Here is a 20,099-nt window from a genome sequence, read left to right on the forward strand (position 1 = left end):
GGGCAAGTCACTTAACCCAGTTTGCCTCAGTTTCCTCATGTACAAAATGATCTGGAGAAGGAAATGGTAAATTACTCCAGTATTTTATGCCAAGAAAACCCCAAATGGGGTCACAAAGAGTTAGACATGACTGAAAAATGACTGAACAACAGTCAATAGTGACTTAGAACATTCTTCCATGTGACTATTGATAGCTTTGATTTCTTCTTCTGAAAACTGCTTGTTCATATCCTTTGGCAGTTTATCAATTTGGGAATAACTCCTGTTTTTATAAATTTGGCTCAGTTTTCTATGTATATGAGAATGAGGCCTTTATCAGAGAAATTTGCTGTAAAATTTTTTCTACCAATTTCTTTCCTTCTAATTTTGGTTACATTTGTTTTGTTTATGCGAAACCTTTTTAATTTCATGTAATCAGGATTATCCATTTTACTTCCCATTACCCTGTCAATATCTTGTTTGGTCCTAAATTTTTCCCTTATCCACAGATCTGACAGGTACATTTTTCCATATTCCATACTTATGATAGCACCCTTTATATATAAATCATGTATCCATTTTTACTTTATCTGGTGTGAGATGTCAGTCTATGCCTAGTTTCTTCCAAATCGCTTTCCAGTTTTCCTAGCATTTTTTGTGAGTTCTTACCCTAAAAGAACTCACCTCAAAAGCTTGCATCTTTGGGTTTATCAAAGAGTAGGTTACTATACTTATTTACTACGTGTATTATGTATCTATACCACTGATCTATTCCAGTGATCCACCACTTTATTCCTCAGCCAATACCAGATTGTTTTCATGATTGCTGGTTGTAATATAATTTGAAATCTGATACTGCTAGGCTGCCTTTTCTTCACTTTTTTTTTCCGTTGATTCCCTTGGTATTCTTGATCTCTTGTCCTTCCAGATGAATTTTGTTATTATTTTTTCTAGCTCTATAATTCTTTGGAAGTTTGAATGGTATGGCACTGAATAAGTAAATTAACTTAGGTAGGATTTTTATTATGTTGATTCAGCCTACCCATGAGTAATTAGTATTTTTCCAGTTGTTTAGATCTGTCTTTATTTGTGTGAAAAGTCTTTTATAATTGTGTTTATATAGTCCTTGGGTTTGTCTCATCCGTTTATTTCATCTCTTTCACAGTATCTAACAGTGTTATATTCTTTGTAGGTGACAGTAAATGCTCATTAATAAAAGAAGGGAGATTAAAGCAGCAAAGAACATGTACTGCTATATGCTTTTTGGAAATGCTTCCTTTGAAAGTGATCCGATGCGATCTTTTTAAAAATTAAATAAACTCATATTAAATATTAGTATTTTTTAAAAATTATATGTAACATAGGAACTGTGTTTATAGATAGCAATGTAAGAAAAAATATGTAGAGCTCAGGCTTATGGTGTATTAGTCATTTGGGGTAGGAACTTTCTTTTTCTTTTTGTATTTAACAATTGGTTACAAATTATTTTGTTTTGTTTTTCTCAAAGATCAAAATGATATGATGCTCCTTCCAGTGGACTCGAATGAGAAAGTAAAAAATGGAGTGAGGATGGTAGAAATCAGTGTAGCTGATGTTACTGAAAATAACAAGCTTGAAACTGACAGGCCATCAGATTCTCAAGCATATAAAAATGACGTTGCTGTAGGTAACAAGGAAAATCCTCAAGTACTTTTACCAATTCAAGATCAGAAGCCGAGTCAATCCAACTTAGAAAAGGTAAAAACTCAAGATGCAGCAATTCAGACAACTCAGTCTCTTAACAATTTGGACAATAATATGTTAAGTGAAATAGTTGCTCACCTGGATCATAATTTGCCAAACTTCAGAGGCAATGAAAACATACAGCTTTCAAATAACAATAAATCATCTCAAAAGTCATCTTTTAAATCACAGGGTTCTATAGATCTCTCAAGAGAACTCAAGAACCAGAGACCAATAAATGGGCAGGAAGACATACCCAACCTTAAAGATGTAAGTCCTACACATGGCAATGATGATCTGTTTGTTCCAGTAGATGGGACTGATAAAACTCTAACTGATTCCTGTATAAAGAATTATCCCCTTTATAAACCTGACTACAAAACCAAACCAAAGCCTTCTAATGAGATTACGAGAGACTACATACCCAAAATTGGAATGACGACTTACAAAATAGTACCTCCCAAATCCCTGGACACACTGAAGGATTGGGAGTCAGAAAGTATTCGGTACAATAAGAATGATCAGGAGATACATTCTCCAGAAAATTACCAGCCACGTGAACAGCTGAAGGAATCTGCTATCCAAACAGATGATCTTATTTCTGAAGGTCCAAGGGAAACACAGACTGACATGAAATATGAACCCAAATTAGGAATGGCGCATCATATCCAAAATGAAATAAGCTTCACCGATGGGACTGTATCTTCTACAAAACCAGCCTCCATAGTAAATAAAGACAATGGCGCAACTCCATTGGTGCTGAATTTAGAACACCTAAACAGTATTATGGAACCAAAAGGAAGATCTAAGGTGATAAGTCCCCAGACGAAACCTAGTTCTTTTTTCTTACAGATGCAGAAAAGGGCCTCAGGTCATTATGTTACATCTGCAGCTGCCAAAAGTGTCAATGCTGCTACAAGTTCTGTTCAAAATGAACTGAAGCATAAAGAGATTGAAAAAAAGTTATCATCTCCCCAAGAGGAAATGCTTTCTCCTTTAAATAAGACAATTAACTTCTCTTCTGAATTACCTGACAAACAAACTGATCATGACATCAGTCAGAGACACATAGAAATCCCGACTTCTACCAAACCCCCGAAACCGGTGAATGTTCCCTCTACTCAGCCAGCAACGTTCAGCCTAAAAGCCTTAAGGACTTTTGGTGCACCACGGCCATACACAACTGCTACTCCTTCTCCTTTTGCACTTGCTGTAGTCAAAAGATCACAGTCTTTCAGTAAAACATATACTGTCCCGAGGCAATCATCCAAAGAGGGTCCATCTCCTGGACCACCTTCATCAGCTTCCAAAGAGGCGGAGGAAAAAAATAATCCATTAGATAAGTTACTGGGAGTTCTACAGTCTGACAAGGTAAATGTTATTTTTCTCTCATTTTAAAAATTTGTTTTGGTTTTTAAACTTTTATTTATGTGTTTTGTTTTTAATTTTACAAACATAGTTTATCTTCCACTCTGTAGGAGTCATCATGTAACAAAGTTAAACAGTTACATAAAACTAATAATACAGTGACCTCAATTGAAAGTACATGCAACTCTCCATATATGTAGCACTACCCCCAATATACCTCTCTACTTTTTTTGATTAACAAAAATCTTGGGGCAGCTAAGTGGCACAGTGGATAAAGCACCGGCCCTGAAGTCAGGAGGACCTGAGTTCAAATCCAGCCTCAGATCAAACACTTGATACTTACTAACTGTGTGACCCTGGGCAAGTCACTTAACCCCAATTGCCTAAAAAAAAAACCAAAACCTTTTTTTCTTCCCTTCCACTACCTACCCAATTGGAAAAAAAATAAAATAAAAACAAATTTCTTGCAGCAAGCATACAGTTAAGTGTAACAAATTCCCTTAATGTCTGTATGTATATTTGTACATGTATATTTACATGCATATATACATACATATATGCATGCTGTGTATACACGTGTCTTCTGAATCATAAATCCACTACTTCTCTGTCAAGGATAGTACATTTTATCATCTTGTAACAAAATTAAACAATTACATAAGACCAATGATAAAGTGACCACATCTGAAAGTGCATGCCACACTCTTCATCTGAGTGTTACGTTTACTTCCCACACATACGTCACACGTGCATACACACACTCCTTTTTTTAGGTAAAAAAAATCTATTTTTTTCCTCTTTTCACTCCCCACCCAGTTGGAAATAAAATAAAACAAAAACAAATTCCTTGTAACAATTATGCATGAACAAAACAAATCTCTTCAATGTCTGTATACAAATATGTGTATATATTCATATATGTTTCTCATTCTGTAATCTCAGCCTGTCAAGAATAGTGTGTTTCATCATCTTGTAACAATATTAAATTATTACATAAAACTAATGATAGTGATCTCATCTGAAAGTTCATGCAACACTGCACATCTGTGGTATCCTCCTCTAACCTCTCTATTTTTTAATTAACAGAAATCTATTTCATGCATGTATGTGTGTGACATCTATGTATTATGTTTGTTTATGCATGAGTGTATACACACACACATATAATATGCTTCATCATCAGTATTCTGGAGTAATAATTGGTCCTTATGTTGTTTTATTATTCACTATCCAATCTGTATAAGACATTAACTTAGAATTGACGAGTATCCTGGAATATATTTGTATGACATAAGCTATGCCAAACAAATGGCTGAGTTAAAAACAAACAAGCAATAGCCGATAACAAAAAAAACCTTTTGAACTGATTCACATTATTTACACAGGTTTAAAGACTACTTCCTACTTGTATTTCCTAAATTCTTCTCACAAGTGATTGATTAAATGGGCAAAAGATATTCCCATTGTCCTGATAGAGAACCCATTATTAGCAAGTGCTTTGAGTATGGAAACGTCATGTTCTTTCTGTTGACAAAAACATATATCAGATATAAGTTCATAGAAAAAGATCTGAGGAAAACTGTCTTTTGTAATAAAAGTATTAACATGTCTTCTTCTTCTTCATTTCCTAATTATTAGATTTCCTTGTTTGTGTGTTTCCTAATTTAACGCAGTCTCTAGATGTGGCCCTGATTAATTTAGAAGGCAGTTTTGGGCAAGTGGCTGCCATATTCCCCTTTACATTCTTAATTCCTATTTCCTATTTATTGTTACCTTAACATTGGTTATTTATACACCAACTTATCAAACTAACTTTTAGAGTGATTGAAAGGACCATAACAATACATAATTTCAGGACACAGGGCAAAAATGCTCCATTACTTTCATATACTATAGTTTGTTCAGCTGTTCCCTAATCCATTATTACCTTTCTGATGGGATATCCCTTCCCCAACAATAAACCAAGTGAAGGAAATTTAAGATACATCTTAGATATTGTTTAATGACCTCTGAAGACACTTTTTTTAAGTTCAGTTTTGGATTCTTGCATTTATATTCATTCTAACCAAAAAATGTATCCAGTGGAGCCAGTGTGACATATGGGCAACATCCTATTTCTGAAGCAAAAGATTATGGGCCTGGGGTTTGGTAAGGAAGAGTAGTGTGTTTTGACTTCATGGTGTGATAAATAGAGGGAGCAAAATTCATTGTATGGATCACAGTCATTGCAATGATATTCCCTTTATGTACTTTATGGCTTTTTAGTATAGTAATGTAGACTGTATTTTCTTGTTCAGTTTAAAGTTCCAACAGTATTTCAAACTACTTCTCTAAACATCCTGAGTTTGACATAACACTAAACACGTTGCCAAGTCAAGTTTTAGTCTGTTTGGAAGGCTTTCCCTTTTCCCATATATTCCATATTTGTGTCCTTTTGTCTCACTGAAGCGTTGTTATAAAGAGTTCTTTTTTTTTTAACAAGTGTTCTCCTTTATCTTGAGAATCTCAAAATCGCATTTGCCCCAGAAATAGAGCGCATAGCCTCAGTTATTGAACTTCTGTTTACAATATAGAATTTGTAGTTTCAAATTTTTTTTTTACTGAATGGGGTTAATTTCATTTCTGTCACAAAACTTTTAAGGAAATTTTTTTAGAAAAGATTTTATTAATGCCTTTTGTATTTGTACCACATCCTTCCCTCTGAAATCATTGCCCACTAAATTTTTCCTTAAAATGAAGAAAAATATTTAACCAGAAATTTGCTGGCACAAATATTGTGTCTGATAGCATATATCAAGTTCTGTATTGGATAGAGCCTACTGGAGGTATGTTTTGTTATAGGCTCTTCAATACTGAGATTGGTCATTACATTTAATTAGTTTGAATGCTTTTGTTATGATCTAATTTACATTATTGCAGTCATTATATATATATATATATATATATATATATATATATTATATATATATATTCTGGTTGTGTATCATTTCAAGTCAAATCATATTTCTCTTAAAGTAATGTATCTTATCATTTCTTACCACACAGTAATATTCCATTACATTTGGAAAACTAACATTTAAATACTGCTTTCAGGTTTGCAAAGCACAAATATTTTATCTTCATAATAACCTTGGGAGGTAGGTGCTGTTATACCTATTATATAGATGGGAAGACTGAGGCAAGTAGGTTTAAATGTGAATCACACAACTAGGAAGTGTATGGTCTGGTATTTGAACTCAGGGCTTCTGATTGCAGTTTTTGTTCACTCTCCTCCAGGCTGTGGTTCAGTTTGGGCATTTCCCAATTGATGGGTATACACTTTGTTTCCAATTCTTTGCTCCCACAAGAAAGGCTACAATGAATTGTTTTGGTATTTATCAGGCGTTTCTTTCTGCCTTTGACCTCCTTGAAGTGTACCTACAATAGGGGAGGAACAAAAAGCATGAGCAATTAAATGACTTTTTTTTCCCCTCACAATTTCAAATTGTTTTTCGGATTGGTTGCTGAGACCAGAGATGTCAAACTTGGACTGGGGCAGTAGGGGTGGGAAAGAGGGGTAATTGGGAAATGTTTAACAAAATAAATAAAATTCCTACACAACATAGATAATGTTAATTTGTGATTTTCTAAGTCAAAGTGCTACTGCAGGAATCCATTTCTGTTTGAGTTTCACTACATTAGACAAATTCAGAACTTGCCCATCACTGCATAAATGAGTGTACCTGTCTTTTAAGCTCTGCTGACATTGACTATATAAAATTTTTGTCATCTTTGTTACATTGAGAGAAGTGAGAGAAAACTTCAGGGTTGTTTTAAATTGTACTGCTCTTTTAATATTAGTAATTTGGAGTAATACTATGGTTGATAGTTTGCATACAGTCAGTCAATATGCTTTGCCTATTTATCTAGTAGAACATCTCTTAGTCTCATTCATACACACACACACACACACACACACACACACACGCATGTGTGTGTGTGTGTGTGTGTGTGTGTGTGTGTATGTTGGACTTTTTTCAGAGCTGTTTGATGTAAAGATTCCCCCCACCATCTGAGTTTCTCTTATTCTAGCTGTATTGATTTTTTTCATGTAAAAGCATTTTTAATTTTATGCAATAAAAATTTTCTCTAATTATCTTTCATGATCACCTCTATTCCTTGTTTGGCTAAAGATTCTTCTCCTAGTTATAGTTATAAAAAGCATCTCCTTCTGTTCTCTTTTATAATGTGACCTTTTATATTTAGTTCGCATAGCTGTTTGGCACTAATTGTTGATATATGGTATGAATTGTTGGTCTAAATCTAATTTCTGTCAAAATGCTTTCCAGTTTTCCCAACAGATCTTATCATAAAGGAGACCTTGCCACTTGTAGTTTATGTTCATGGATTTATCTCCTTTTGCTTCTGGGTCTTGCTTATCAGAGGCATCTAAGTGGTGCAGTGGATAAAGTGCTGAGCCTGGAGTCGGTCATTTATCCTCTGTTTGCCTCAGTTTCTTCAACTATGAAATGGGGATAATTACAGCTTCTGCTTTGCAGGATGAAATGAAGATCAAATGAGATGATATGTGTAAAGCACTTAGGATAGTGGCTCATAATAAGAACTATACAAATACTTGTTCGATTCCTTTTTATCTGGTCTCTGTCACTGGTCAAATTTTTAGTTCTTTAACTAGCACCAAATAGTTTTGATAATTATATATTCCAGTACACAAAGAATCTGTGATCTCATCAGCACTGAGAGCTCCCTACAGGGAGACAGATCTGTGACTTAATAGATAAGTACTAGAGAGAGTCAGTTGATAATAGACATTAAGTGATTTGCCAAAGGTCACAGAGCTAATGATTGTCATAGATGAGATTTATACCTAGGTCTTCTTGACTCTAAGCTCAGCATTCTATTCATTGTACCACCTTGTTTCCAATTTGATGATCATTTTATGATACAATGGGATTATATTTGATGTTAATTTTTATGAAATAATGTGAGATCTGGTAACCGTCATAGATTGGATCTTAGAGAACATCTACTCTTGCTTCCTCATTTCAAAGATGAGGAAACCGAGGTCCAGAGAGGTTGTGAATTGCCCAAGAATACAAAGGTAGTAAAAAAATCAGAATTTGAATTTGGGTTTTTTGTCTCCAAACCTAGTTCTTTTTCCATTGCATCACTGCTGTCTCCTTTCATTCTTGCTTCGCCCAATTTCCATTATTTCCCTTGAGGTTCCTTTTTTTTCTTCCAAATCAATTCTATTATCATTTTTGTCTAGTTACATAAAACATCACAGTGGCAATTTGACACAGCACTAAATCTGTAAATTAATTTATATAGTATAGTCACTTTCCTCATATTGGTATAGCCTAACCATTGAACAATGATTATTTCTCCGGTCTTTTAAGTCTTGCTTAATTTCTCTTAAAAAAAAGTCTTTTATAATTGTATTTATATAAAGATACTTTTTTAAAAAAATAAAAAAATTCTAAGACTTAAATTGCAAGTACTTCTTTGAGAGGAACTTCTTTAATAGGTTATTTCTAAATATTTATTCCTAAGAATTTTCATTAGTTTTTGTGTCACTGATACTGCTAGTTTGTATTTCTTTTTCTTTTTACTTTAATCTTCATTGGACAGAACAGAAAAATATGTTGAATTCATAGAGTTCTGAATAACTTGGGGTTCAGTCAATCAATGATTTATTATGTGCTTACTATGTATCAGGCACTGTATGAAGCAGTAGTTTCAGGAACACAACCAAAAAATGTGCCTAGTGATCTAGAATGTCACCATGATCTTTAAATTAGCCATTGAGTGGTATAAAGTATCCATTTTTAGAAATGGCATTTTATTTGGATTGTGGGACTGTTCTCTAATTTGGTTGCTAATAAAAAGCTAGAGAAAAAGTGAATTTATTGTTATTATTTTATTAATATATTATTGAATTGTAGCATTATAATCTTACAGTTATGTCATAAAACGAACAAAATTTCTCTTCTGTGATAGCCTGAATTTAAGGGAAGAAAAACTACCATCCTTGCCTTCTTTCATATTTATTGCTTTCTACTTTCTGTTGCTGGTAGCTAAGTGACACAGTAGATAGAGCACTGGGCTTGGAATCAGGAAGACTCATATTCATGAGTTCAAATGTGACCTCAGGCATTTAGTAGCTGTGTGACCCTGGGCAAGTCACTTAACCATGTTTACCTAAATTCCCTCATCTGTCAAATGAACTGGAGAAGGAAATGGCAAATCACTCCAGTATCTTTGCTAAGAAAACCCCAAATGGGGTCACAGAGAGTTGGACATGACTGAAAAATGACACCAGCACCACAACAACTTTCTGTTGTTCCTCACACTTAATATCCTAGTAGTGGTTGATATGTAGGAAATTTAAAAAAAATACAAAAACAGAGATATTAATGGAGGATGATTATGGATTAGAAGTTCTAAGAATAATAGAACTGGAATGTGACCCTATTCCCACGAGTACCATCTCTTGCCGGTGATCTCTCATAATTTCTTCTCATCTACTTCTTTCTCCTTCACCCTCAATTGTGCTCATGAGGGCCATCTAAACATTTTCTATTTCCTTGTATAGGAAGCTAGCTCTGCACACAATGAACAGAAATGCCAGAGACAGTCATCAACTGACCGCGCATCCTTCACCGTTAAGAGACAAACTTCTTTAACATTCCAAAGTGCTGACCCAGAACAGATTCGACAAAGTTTGCTGACCGCAATTCGCTCTGGAGAGGCTGCTGCCAAATTGAAAAGGGTAAGCTTACTTTTCATCAGACGGCTAACAGTGGACTTATTTTCAACATTGCCAATTTAGGGGAAATTGTTTCTGACGTTTAAACATAAAAAAGGACACTGAAAATGACTCCTTTCCATAACTTTTTTTTTAGTTCAAAATGTATATGCTTAATTAGCAAGAATTCAAGTTTGCTACCCCTCCCCAGCAGTTTTTTTAAATTATAACTTTCTTCTCACTGCTTCCCCCCTGTTTGTTTGTTTGTTTTTTAACACTCATAATAAATACACATAGTCCAGCAAACCAAATTTCCACATTGACCACGTCCAAATACATGGCTTATTCTGGATTTTAAGTACATTGTCTCTCTGAGAGATTATGTAATTCATTGTTATTCCTCTTGGCTTGTGGTTTATCGCTACATTAATCACAGCTCTAAAGTCTCTAATAGTTGTTTTTCCTCTATGGTGTCATGTTTAAATTGTTCTCCTAGTTTTGCTCATGTCACATTGCATTGGAAACTTCACAGTTTACTCTGAACCTATCTCTTTGATCACAAGGCACAAGGATATTTAACTGTTCCTCAGGAAGTGGACACTACCTCATCTTCCAGTTTAGTGCTACTCTGAAAAGAGCTGCTTTAAGTATTTTTGTTTCTATGGTCCCTTTTCTCTCTTTGATATCTTTGGATTATAGTCATACCATACAGTTTGGTAATTATTTTGGGCATAGTACCGAATTGCTTTCCTTGAAATACCTAATTGCTGGACCAATTCATAGCCCCACCAACAAGGCATACCTACGGGTGCCTATTTTCTCGAAATCTCTTTAACATTTGTCAGTTTCCTTATTTGTTATCTTTGCCAATTTTGTAAGATGGAACCTGTGTTGCTCTAATTTGTATTTCTTTAGTTATTAGTGATTCAGATCATTTTTTCATTTGACTATTGATAGGCTGGTTTTCTTCCTTTGAAAATATTCTATTCATATCCTTTGGAAGGATGACCCTTAGTTTTACAGTCAGCTCCATACATATCTTGGCTATAAGCCCTTTAACAAAAAAAAACTTACTGTAAAGATTTTTTTCCCCATTTACTTGTTTACATTCTAGTTTTAACTACATCAGATTTGTTTATGAAAAAACTTAAATTTCGTATAATCGAAATTGTCCATTTTATTTTCTGCAGTCTACATTTCTTGTTTAGTCATGAATCCGTCCCCTATCCATAGAGCTGAAAGGTTATTTCTTCCTTGTTCTTCTAAATTTATGTTGCCTCTTATGTCTAAATCATGTATTCATTTGCAGTTTATCTTGGGATAGTGTGTGAGATGTTGGTCTATGCCCAGTTTCTGCCAAACTGCTTTCCAGTTTCCCAAGCAGTTTTTTGTAAAAAATTACCCTGCTAAAATTAGTCTTTTGGTTTAGCAAACACCACTCATGATTTGCTTGTTACTTTAATCTGTTTTGCTGAATGACCTCTCTATTTTTTAATCAGTATCAAAGTGTTTTTATAATTGCTGCTTTGTAGTGCACTTCAGGCTTCTTTTCCAAAATGAATTATCATGTGGTCCCAGGTGCAAAATACATTATTATATGGTAGGTCTTATACTAGCAGCTGATATGGACTTAGTTATTAATTCCCCTTCCCTTCTCTGGGCCTCACTGTCCTCATCTGTTAAATGAGGGCATTAAACTAGATATTCTTGTATCTTCCAACTTTGTCTCTGATCTTATTTGAACAACAAAAAAATCCCCTCCTCTTTATTTTGACCAGTTATTGCAGAGAAGTAGAACCCTAACTTTGAAAAGAAGGCTTCAGAGAGGGAGTGGTATAGTATTTAGGGGTTGGTCCTCAAGTTAGGAAGACTTGGGTTGAAACCATGGCACTAATCAATGTCTGTTGCATTATAGGCAAGTCATTTGACCTCTGTGTGAGCCCAGAATCTCTAAAACTAGATGATATAGTACTCTAAATGCACATGCTAGCTAGTTCCTAAACCTGATATTTATTCCATTTCCTACCTTTGTGCCCTTGCATAAGCTGTTCTTTATGTTTCAAATACATTTCCTTTGCACCTCTACCTCTTAAAAGTCTCAAACTCCTCAAGGCTCAGCATCTAATAAAGCTTTTCCCAAATCATCCCTTCTCCCCCCCCCATCCCCAATTCTCAGTTTTCTTTTGCTCCCTGAATTTGCTTTTCAGTGCACATTAGATCCTACCCCTAAAATTTAAGTTCTTTGAGAACTGGTTTGGTTTTTTTTTTTTATAATTCCCTGCTCCTAGCACAGTGCCTGACACATAGTAAATATTTAATATATGCTGATGAATTGAATTGAATTGAACTGAACGGAACAGTTGGTTCAACATAAGGAGCAAAGGCACCATGCAGAGAAAGGACAAGACAGGTGTAAGTGATTCCGGGTAAAGGATCCCAGATATTTTCAGTTCAATCAGTTTCTTCTCATGGGGCAGGAGGTTGGCCACTTTGGAGACCACTACAAAAGCATCTCAGGTTCACAGCTAAGCAAGTATGGAAATCATTCCAGGTGATTCTTTTGGGTCCTGAGAAGAAAACATGAAGGAGAATTTCAGGAGCTTAGGTTTTATTTTTAGAATAGACATAAAGTATGTGATTTTGAATATTTTAGGTCTTTATTCATAGGAGTTAAGTTTTTGTTTGTCTCAGTAGCATACTTTCTAATTATTAATTCAGTAGGCAATTAAAATAGAAAATTTGTTGTATGTTGTATGGTGACATATTCAAAAGATGTAGAAGGGGAAAAGTATGTTTTCTAAGGTTAACAAAATTGGATATCATCATTTGAGAAAAGTCTTTATCATTTCTGACCCCTCTTCCTAAGAAAGAATTTATAAGTGATCACTGGTTTTAGTGGACCCACGCAAAGCTACACTAGCTATAGGACTACTCTTAATGTCTCTATGTGAAGTCGATGGAAATATTAATCATCTTTCATGATTAATTAGAGGAACTTGCAAATTAAACTGGAACTTCTTTTATAGCCTTCAGTCAAACTAAGAGGCCACTATACACTCAGTATGTTAAAGAGCCTGATTTGGCAGAGTCATTTCACCTATAAAGCTTTCACTGATTCAAGGGTGGGCTACATGAGAAAAAGATTTTAGAGAGTCAGGTCTTAAATGTCTAGATCTTTTTATCGCATCATGCATAAGAGTTCACACTTAAATGTCACTTTACAGTTTAAAATTACCTTCCTCCCCACATCCTTGTGAGGAAGTAAAAGTATTATCCCCAGATGAGGAAACTGAACCTCAAAAGGTCAAATAACTTGTCTAGGGTCACCTAGCTGGTAAGTAGCAGAGAAAAGGGTAGGATTCCCAACTACAAATTTGGTGTTCTTTTCTTCCTATCCATTTCTTTAGGTTTATATTGTCTAGGAAACATCCATCACTTCTAATGGAAGACCAAAGTTGTAAAGTGTTAGCAGGAGAGAAAGCAAACCCCTGAATTTAGAGATGGGGAAACTGAGGTCCGTAGGTATCAAGTAATGGGTCCAAAGTCACACAGAATTAAATGAAAGAATTGGGATAAAAAGCTAATACTCTTGACTCCTATTCTGGGGCTCTCTCTATGCAACTTCATCAGTAGTTCTCAAACTTTTTGGCCTCAGGACCCCTTTACGCTCTTAAAAATTATTGAAAATCCTTCCTCTAAGAACTTTGGTCAATGCACTACTTGTGTCTGTTGCCAAGCATTCATGTAAAAGAAGACCTTTGATTATTAGTTGGTGCTAATACTGGATGAACACAAACAAAACAAGAAAGCCAGCACATCCATAGATTCATTCATTTTGTACAGCAAAAGTATAATTCTGCAGATGAGAGAGTAACTCTTTCTTCATGTTTACAAGCTACATCTTTAATTCACAGGTCATGTAGCCTCTGGAAACCTCCACTGTTTGCTTGTGAGCAAATGGAAATGAAAAAAGCAAATAAGATCTTAGAATTCTGAAAATAGCTTTGATTTTGAGGACCCCTTGAAAGGATCTTGGGGACCTAGAGGCATCTGCAGACCACACTTGAGAACTGTTACACTGTAGTCTGCTACTGCCATAGCTGAGTGGTTCTATAGTGCCAGTGCCCATTCCTTCAAGAAGCACCTTAGGTCATAATCTATTGGTGGGTTTTTAGTTAAAAAAAAAATCAGTTAATAACCTGTATGTATCATTAGAAATGGCACTTGTATGGGGCAGCTAGGTGGTGCAGCGGATAGAGCATTGGCCCTGAAGTCAGGAGTACGTAAGTTCAAATCCAGCCTTAGGCCAAACACTTACACTTACTAGCTGTGTGACCCTGGGCAAGTCACTTAACCCCATTGCCTAAAAAGGAAAAAAAAACTGCCAAAAAAAAAAAAGAAATGGCACTTGCAGGTCTCATTCCTCATTCTGGTCTGTGCTTACATACCATCTTTTTTATAGCAGTACACTGAAAATTTTTCCTAGTTTGTTTCAAATGATGACATTTCTTTTATAGAACAACAATTATGTTGCCAAATAAAATCTCTAGTGATTTTGACAGTGAGTTTAGATGTTCAGCAGAAAGTTGGCTCTGTGCTTGCCTATGACTTGGCTCCCAGAATGTTCAATTTAACTTCAGGTACCAACCTGCCTTATGGCTGATGTTCACACCACATCAATTAACCTTAATTATAATGGTTAGATTCACATTACAGCGATTATCTGGTTGATTGCTCTAGAGAGGATATAGTCATAACTGACATAGCATGGGCATGTCATGGATTTCATACCCTAACCTTTTAAAATTCATCCTCCACCCTGCCCCTGTGTTCAACACATTTATAGAGGTCATTCCTTTTTCCCCTTCTCCCTACTGTACAGAGAAGGGCTGATGAACCAAGGTGGGTGATTTATAAGCTGCTTTTGATGTTAGGACGAATATATGATCAGCATATCCTTTTATATTCAATTGATCCCAGCTGAACTAATTTTTAAACATAAGGTTCTTTGAATCATATTGTTTATAAGACACCTGGTGGCAGAGTATTAGGTTTTTTTCTTCTAATTATGCACATGTCTTTTCATATACCAATTTGAATTAGAATACAATTTTTAGGAATATATCAAACTAAGGAGTGATTTTTATTATTTTATCTGAAAAGTACTCTTCAGTCTTTGGAAGCATTCCAAAAATAGACCAAAGGCTAGAGATAAGGGGCTTTGGGGCAGACTTGTCAAGGAGCTTAGTCTCCTGCTGATTTCTCTCCTATTTCCTTGGACTGTTTTTTTAGCTATCAAAAGCACTCCTAATAGCAATCCTTTTAAAAAAAACCTACAAGTTTAAAGGGATTTTTCATAGTTTCATTGCAGAAAAATAGAAATCTTTTATTTCATGACAATTCATCTTAAGAAGTTAGCAGTGAAGTATACTGCTGTTGACTTCTTATTTTACTCAAGGAAATAACTGAGGATTTAAGTTTTGGCCAGAACTGACTTGTTGAGACCACTCATTGCAAATTAGATGAAGCAGCATTGGGGAAGTTTGGAAAGTTGTTGATGGAAAGGGCCTAGTGTTGGCAAATGTTCATTTCAGTATGGCCCCAGTTTAAACCCCAAATTATTATAAATAGTGAATCAATTATTCTTTCCCCTCTCTGGATACTTTTAAAAGCTATTTAGCTATTTGATTTCAGCTAATAGTATTTTTCCCTTGCCCCAAAGTAAATAAGTTATAGAAATGTCAGTCAACATCAGCACATGGGAGAATTTCCTGAGAATAAAAATATATATGAGAAGATAAGTTTGATCATAATTTTAAGCAATCAGAGACCCATAGTTTTTTTAATTTATTTTTTTATTTGTGTTATGATGTACTTGGATTTCTTTGTAACCATATGTATTATTTTATACATTTGAAAACATTTTTCTGAGAAGGGTTTCACAGGCTTCACCAGATTACCAAAGTGGGCCATGACACAAAACTGTGCTATAGATGAATAAACATTTTTAAATCAAGGAAAATAACAAAAGGAAAAACCAAATCTAAGAGGAAAATTTACTATTGGCTTCTCCCTCTAAGGGAGGAGATTGTCTCCTCCTCTGTTGGCACCTTATCAATTTAATGTATTTGCTCCAGTGTTTCTGTTACAGAAGATATTGGGCCACAAAAAGGGGTTTTCTGATGGAATATTAAGAGAAAACCTGATGATTACATGTGATTTACTGGTACTGAAATAGAATAATCAACTGTACACAATCTCAATCATGCAAACACACACACACACGCTCACATACACCATGCTTTCACTATTAGGTATCAGTGACATTTGCTCAATCTTCTATCATCTGAATAGCCTCCCTTTCCCCATTATTCTCAAAAGCTGATTTTTGCCCATGAAAATGTCAACCACAATGTCATCATCACTGGGACAGAAGCATGCTGTTACTAAGATTTGTGAAAAAGAGACATCTCAGCTGGTTTAGTTCCGGCTTCCCTGAACTTGGCATGTGTGAAATCCAGAAACCTGGTTTTTGATCCAGTTGAATCCTGTAGATGCTCTATGGGATGTTCTTGCTTTCCAAATTCCTCCCTAAAGGAAGCAGGAGAAAAACTGAGTCACAGTGGCTCAAGGCAGCCAATTTTATTTTTTCTCCTCAGTATCTTGCCAAAATATTTGTCCAGGATAGATAATATGGCCTTTTGTACAACAGTTCTTTTTCTAACAGGGAAAAAAAACAAGTCTTTGTCAATAATCAGTAATCTAAATGGAGAAGAGTCTTCATTTTTTTCTTTCTTTTGAAGTACTTCTATCATGTTTCATGATTATTTTTTAAAATTTCTATTTCTTTGCTGAGCTTATGAAATAATAATAGCTGACATTTATATATAGCACTTTAAAGATTGGCTGCACAGTTTACAGAAGTTATCTCATTTGAGCCTCACAACAATCCTGTGAGGTAGGTGCTATTAATTATCTCTGTTTCATAGATGAGGAGACTAAATCTCAGAAAGGTTAAGTGACTTTACCAGAGTCACCCAGCTGTTAAGCTTCTGAGAAAAGTTTTGAACCCAGGTCTTCCTCACTCCAGTGTTCTCTGTCCAACATGCCACCTAGCTAGCTGCCTTTCTCCCAGTAAGGTTCCAGAACACCTAAATATGTCTTCATCTAGGTGAATCTAAATAAATTTCCTTAGATCCCTTTAAATGATGAGGATAATTAGGAAATTCAAGTTTCATTGTGTTTGATTTTCAGATTCATTCATAATGATTTAGTTCAATTGTTAACGATATCATATCTTGAGTATCTTATCTCTTAGGAATTTACTTTACTATCCAAATTATTTTGATGATATGGCAAACAAAGAAATAACTGGGGTTTTTTTTGCCATTCAAGTATATGCATTCTTTTTTTCCCCAAAAAAATTGCTAACATTTTTATTTAAAATTTTGAGTTCCAAATTTTATCCTGCCCTCTCCTTACCCCTTCCTGAGACAGTAAGCAATCACATATAGGTTATGCATATGCAATTATGTAAAACATTTCCATATCAGTCATTTTGTATAAGAAGACTCAAAAGAAAAAAATGAAAGTGAAAAATAGCATGCTTCAGTCTATATTCAATCAATATCAGTCTCTGGAGGCAGATAGTATGCTTTATCATTAGTCCTTTGGGATTGTCTTGGCTCATTGTAATACTGAGGATAGCTAAATCGTTCACAGTTCTTCATCAAACAATATTACTGTCACTTTGTACAACATTCTCCTGGTTCTGTTCATTGCACTATGCATTAGTTCATGTAAGTCTTTCCAGGTTTTTCTGAAATCATCCTGCTTGTCATTTCTTATAGCATAATAATATTCCATCATAATCATATAGCACAAGCTTGTTTAGCCATTCCCCGATTGATGGGCATCCCTTTGAAATTTCTAATTCTTAGCCACCACAAAAAGAGCTGCTATAAATATTTTGTACAGATAGGTTCTTTTCCCTTTTTTTTGAATGTCTTTGGGATATAGACCCATTTCATCATTGCTGGATGAAAGGGTATGCACAGTTTTATAGCCCTTTGGGCATAGTTTCAATTTGCTCTCCCGAATGGTTGGACCAGTTCACAACTCCATTAACAATGCATTAGTATCCCACTTTTCCCACATCCCCTCCAACATCCAACATTTTCTTTTTTTTTTTGTCATATTAGCCAAAGTATATGCATTCTTAAAATATGAAAATAGCCTCTTTCTATGAATAAACAGTCCATGGGAGGAGCAAGTCAGGGTGAGAGGAAGTCAAAGTCCATGTTTTTAAAATGGTTTTGGAGAATTCACTGTATTTTTCTGCATTCTCACTACCAGGTTTTAGAAGCCATAATTAAGCTTATGAAAAAAGCTCATTAACAGCTTGGATTGCAGTCTGTGTTTGTGCTCCTGTCCTTTGAGTTAGTTTAGTCATTTTATAAAGACTATGATGTGTTAATGGATTATTTAACTTGTTTGTTGTGAAAATAACAAATCTCTTATTTTTAATTTCATGGATGAGTGATTGTTGATTCTTAATGATTTATACTTCATTGAACAATAAAATACTAAATGTGAGTGCTCATAATTAACCAGTAAATAAAATGCTGTAGTGAATGAAAATTTGAAATTAGGCAGCTGTATGCTTGTAAGTGGAAAGATATGATCATGTGTCTCTCTTTTAGGTTAGTGTTCCATCCAATACCATATCTGTAAATGGAAGACCAAGACTCAACTGTCCAGCGTCCACAGAAACACAGTCTGACCATTAGAGATGTTACACCAGCTATTTTGCACTTTACCACCACCTCTTACATAGGCCAACATAATACTAATTGAGATTTATTGCAAATGTAAATTCAGGTGTCTGTTAATATATATATTGTCTATTAAGATGTGTGAATTTTGTGTGATGGCTTTTCATGCCAAGAGAAGAATTATTGAAATATGTAATTTATAGTGATATTTTTGTCTGTATGCCTTAAAAGCTGAATATGCTGCTGTAGGACTTTTAAGAAGAGGTGCAGATGACTTTCAGTTTTTGAAATGAAAAATAATCACATTTTGTTGATTTCATTGAATTATTTGTAGAAACATATTGTACAATGGTGATTTAGTCAAAAGGATAACTTTTTAATATCCTTAGGTTTATAATTGTATAAGTACTTTAACATAATATGTGAGTTAATAAATGTCTGCCATATGCTGCCTTGATGTTACTGTTAAATTAAAAACCTGTAATAAGCATAAATTTCAAACCTTGCATTCTGCAGAAAGAACCAACTAAAAATACTAGTGATAACAAATGACTGTCTTCAGTTGAACATTGGTTTTAATTGTTGAATCATTTTGTGCTCAAAATTCTTCCTCTTACATTTTTTTTCCATGGGAACAATGCAAAATCAGAGACTGTGATGGGATCCTCAGTATTTTAATGTTGTAATAATTCTCTGCATTTAGTCTTTAACCCTTGAAATGCACAAAGAAAATTTAATTATAAATGTTTTTCTGTATATAATTCTTATAGTATAAGGGCACAGATGAATCTTAAACATATACATGTTACTTGTACCAGAGGCCTTAAAATATCCTTTGTCAAAAATATTGATTTATAGTAATAGTTATTTTATTTTTGATGTATAGGGCCAAAAGAAAAAAAAGGATTAGAATGTGTCTAGATTAAACTGTTTAAAATGGGTTTTGAAAATCCCAGTCAGCCTATTTTAATTATAGTCATGTGATATAATAGTAAGTCATAATGAAGCTTATTTAAAATTGAAATACTATTATTCTAAATATTAAAAATGAGTAAATTAATGTTGGAACACTTAAAGAGGTGCCTAATTGGTAGGGGTGAGGGTACACCTGATTTTTAGGCTTACAGTTTTTATGTGATACGTGTTTGTCCACAGAAGGAACTAAATTGTTCACTTATTATCATAGCTTTTGGTCAAGCAAGATGATTGTGAATTCTGGTAGATTTCTACTGCCCCTAGTGAGATATTTGCCAGTTTTAAAAGTATGTTGATTCTTTTCCAGTTAAATAAAAATTATCTTATTTATTTTTGAGGACTTTTTCTTTAAAGGGTGGTTTGTACCATACATGTAAGCATGCGTGTTGATCCTTCTGCCGTATAAGTATGCTATGGTTGGGCATACTAAGTCAAGCATGGATGCTGTCTCTCTTTCTAAGATAAAACATGCAGACAACTGAATATTGTGTTTAACCTCCCTAAGCTTGAGTTTCCTGATCTATAAAATGGTT

General features: G+C 34.6%; 1 protein-coding gene across 4 annotated transcripts in view; it reads left to right on the top strand.

Moving 5' to 3' along the window:
- The window catches only part of COBLL1 (cordon-bleu WH2 repeat protein like 1), a 179,284-nt gene extending 159,388 nt beyond the window's left edge, over window positions 1-19,896 (top strand). For all 4 annotated transcript variants that reach the window (XM_020990839.2, XM_078146994.1, XM_078146993.1 and 1 more), the window contains 3 exons: window positions 1,487-3,072; window positions 9,665-9,841; window positions 18,520-19,896. In XM_020990839.2, the coding sequence (XP_020846498.1) occupies window positions 1,487-3,072; window positions 9,665-9,841; window positions 18,520-18,606 (1,850 nt within the window). In that variant the 3' untranslated portion in view covers window positions 18,607-19,896. The remainder of the gene's footprint in view (window positions 1-1,486; window positions 3,073-9,664; window positions 9,842-18,519) is intronic.
- The last annotated feature ends 203 nt before the right edge of the window (window positions 19,897-20,099 follow it).

This window comes from Phascolarctos cinereus, unplaced genomic scaffold (genome assembly GCF_003287225.1).
Source record: "Phascolarctos cinereus isolate Bilbo 61053 unplaced genomic scaffold, phaCin_HiC Scaffold_726;HRSCAF=1367, whole genome shotgun sequence".
In the NCBI taxonomy this organism is placed as follows: Eukaryota; Metazoa; Chordata; class Mammalia; order Diprotodontia; family Phascolarctidae; genus Phascolarctos; species Phascolarctos cinereus.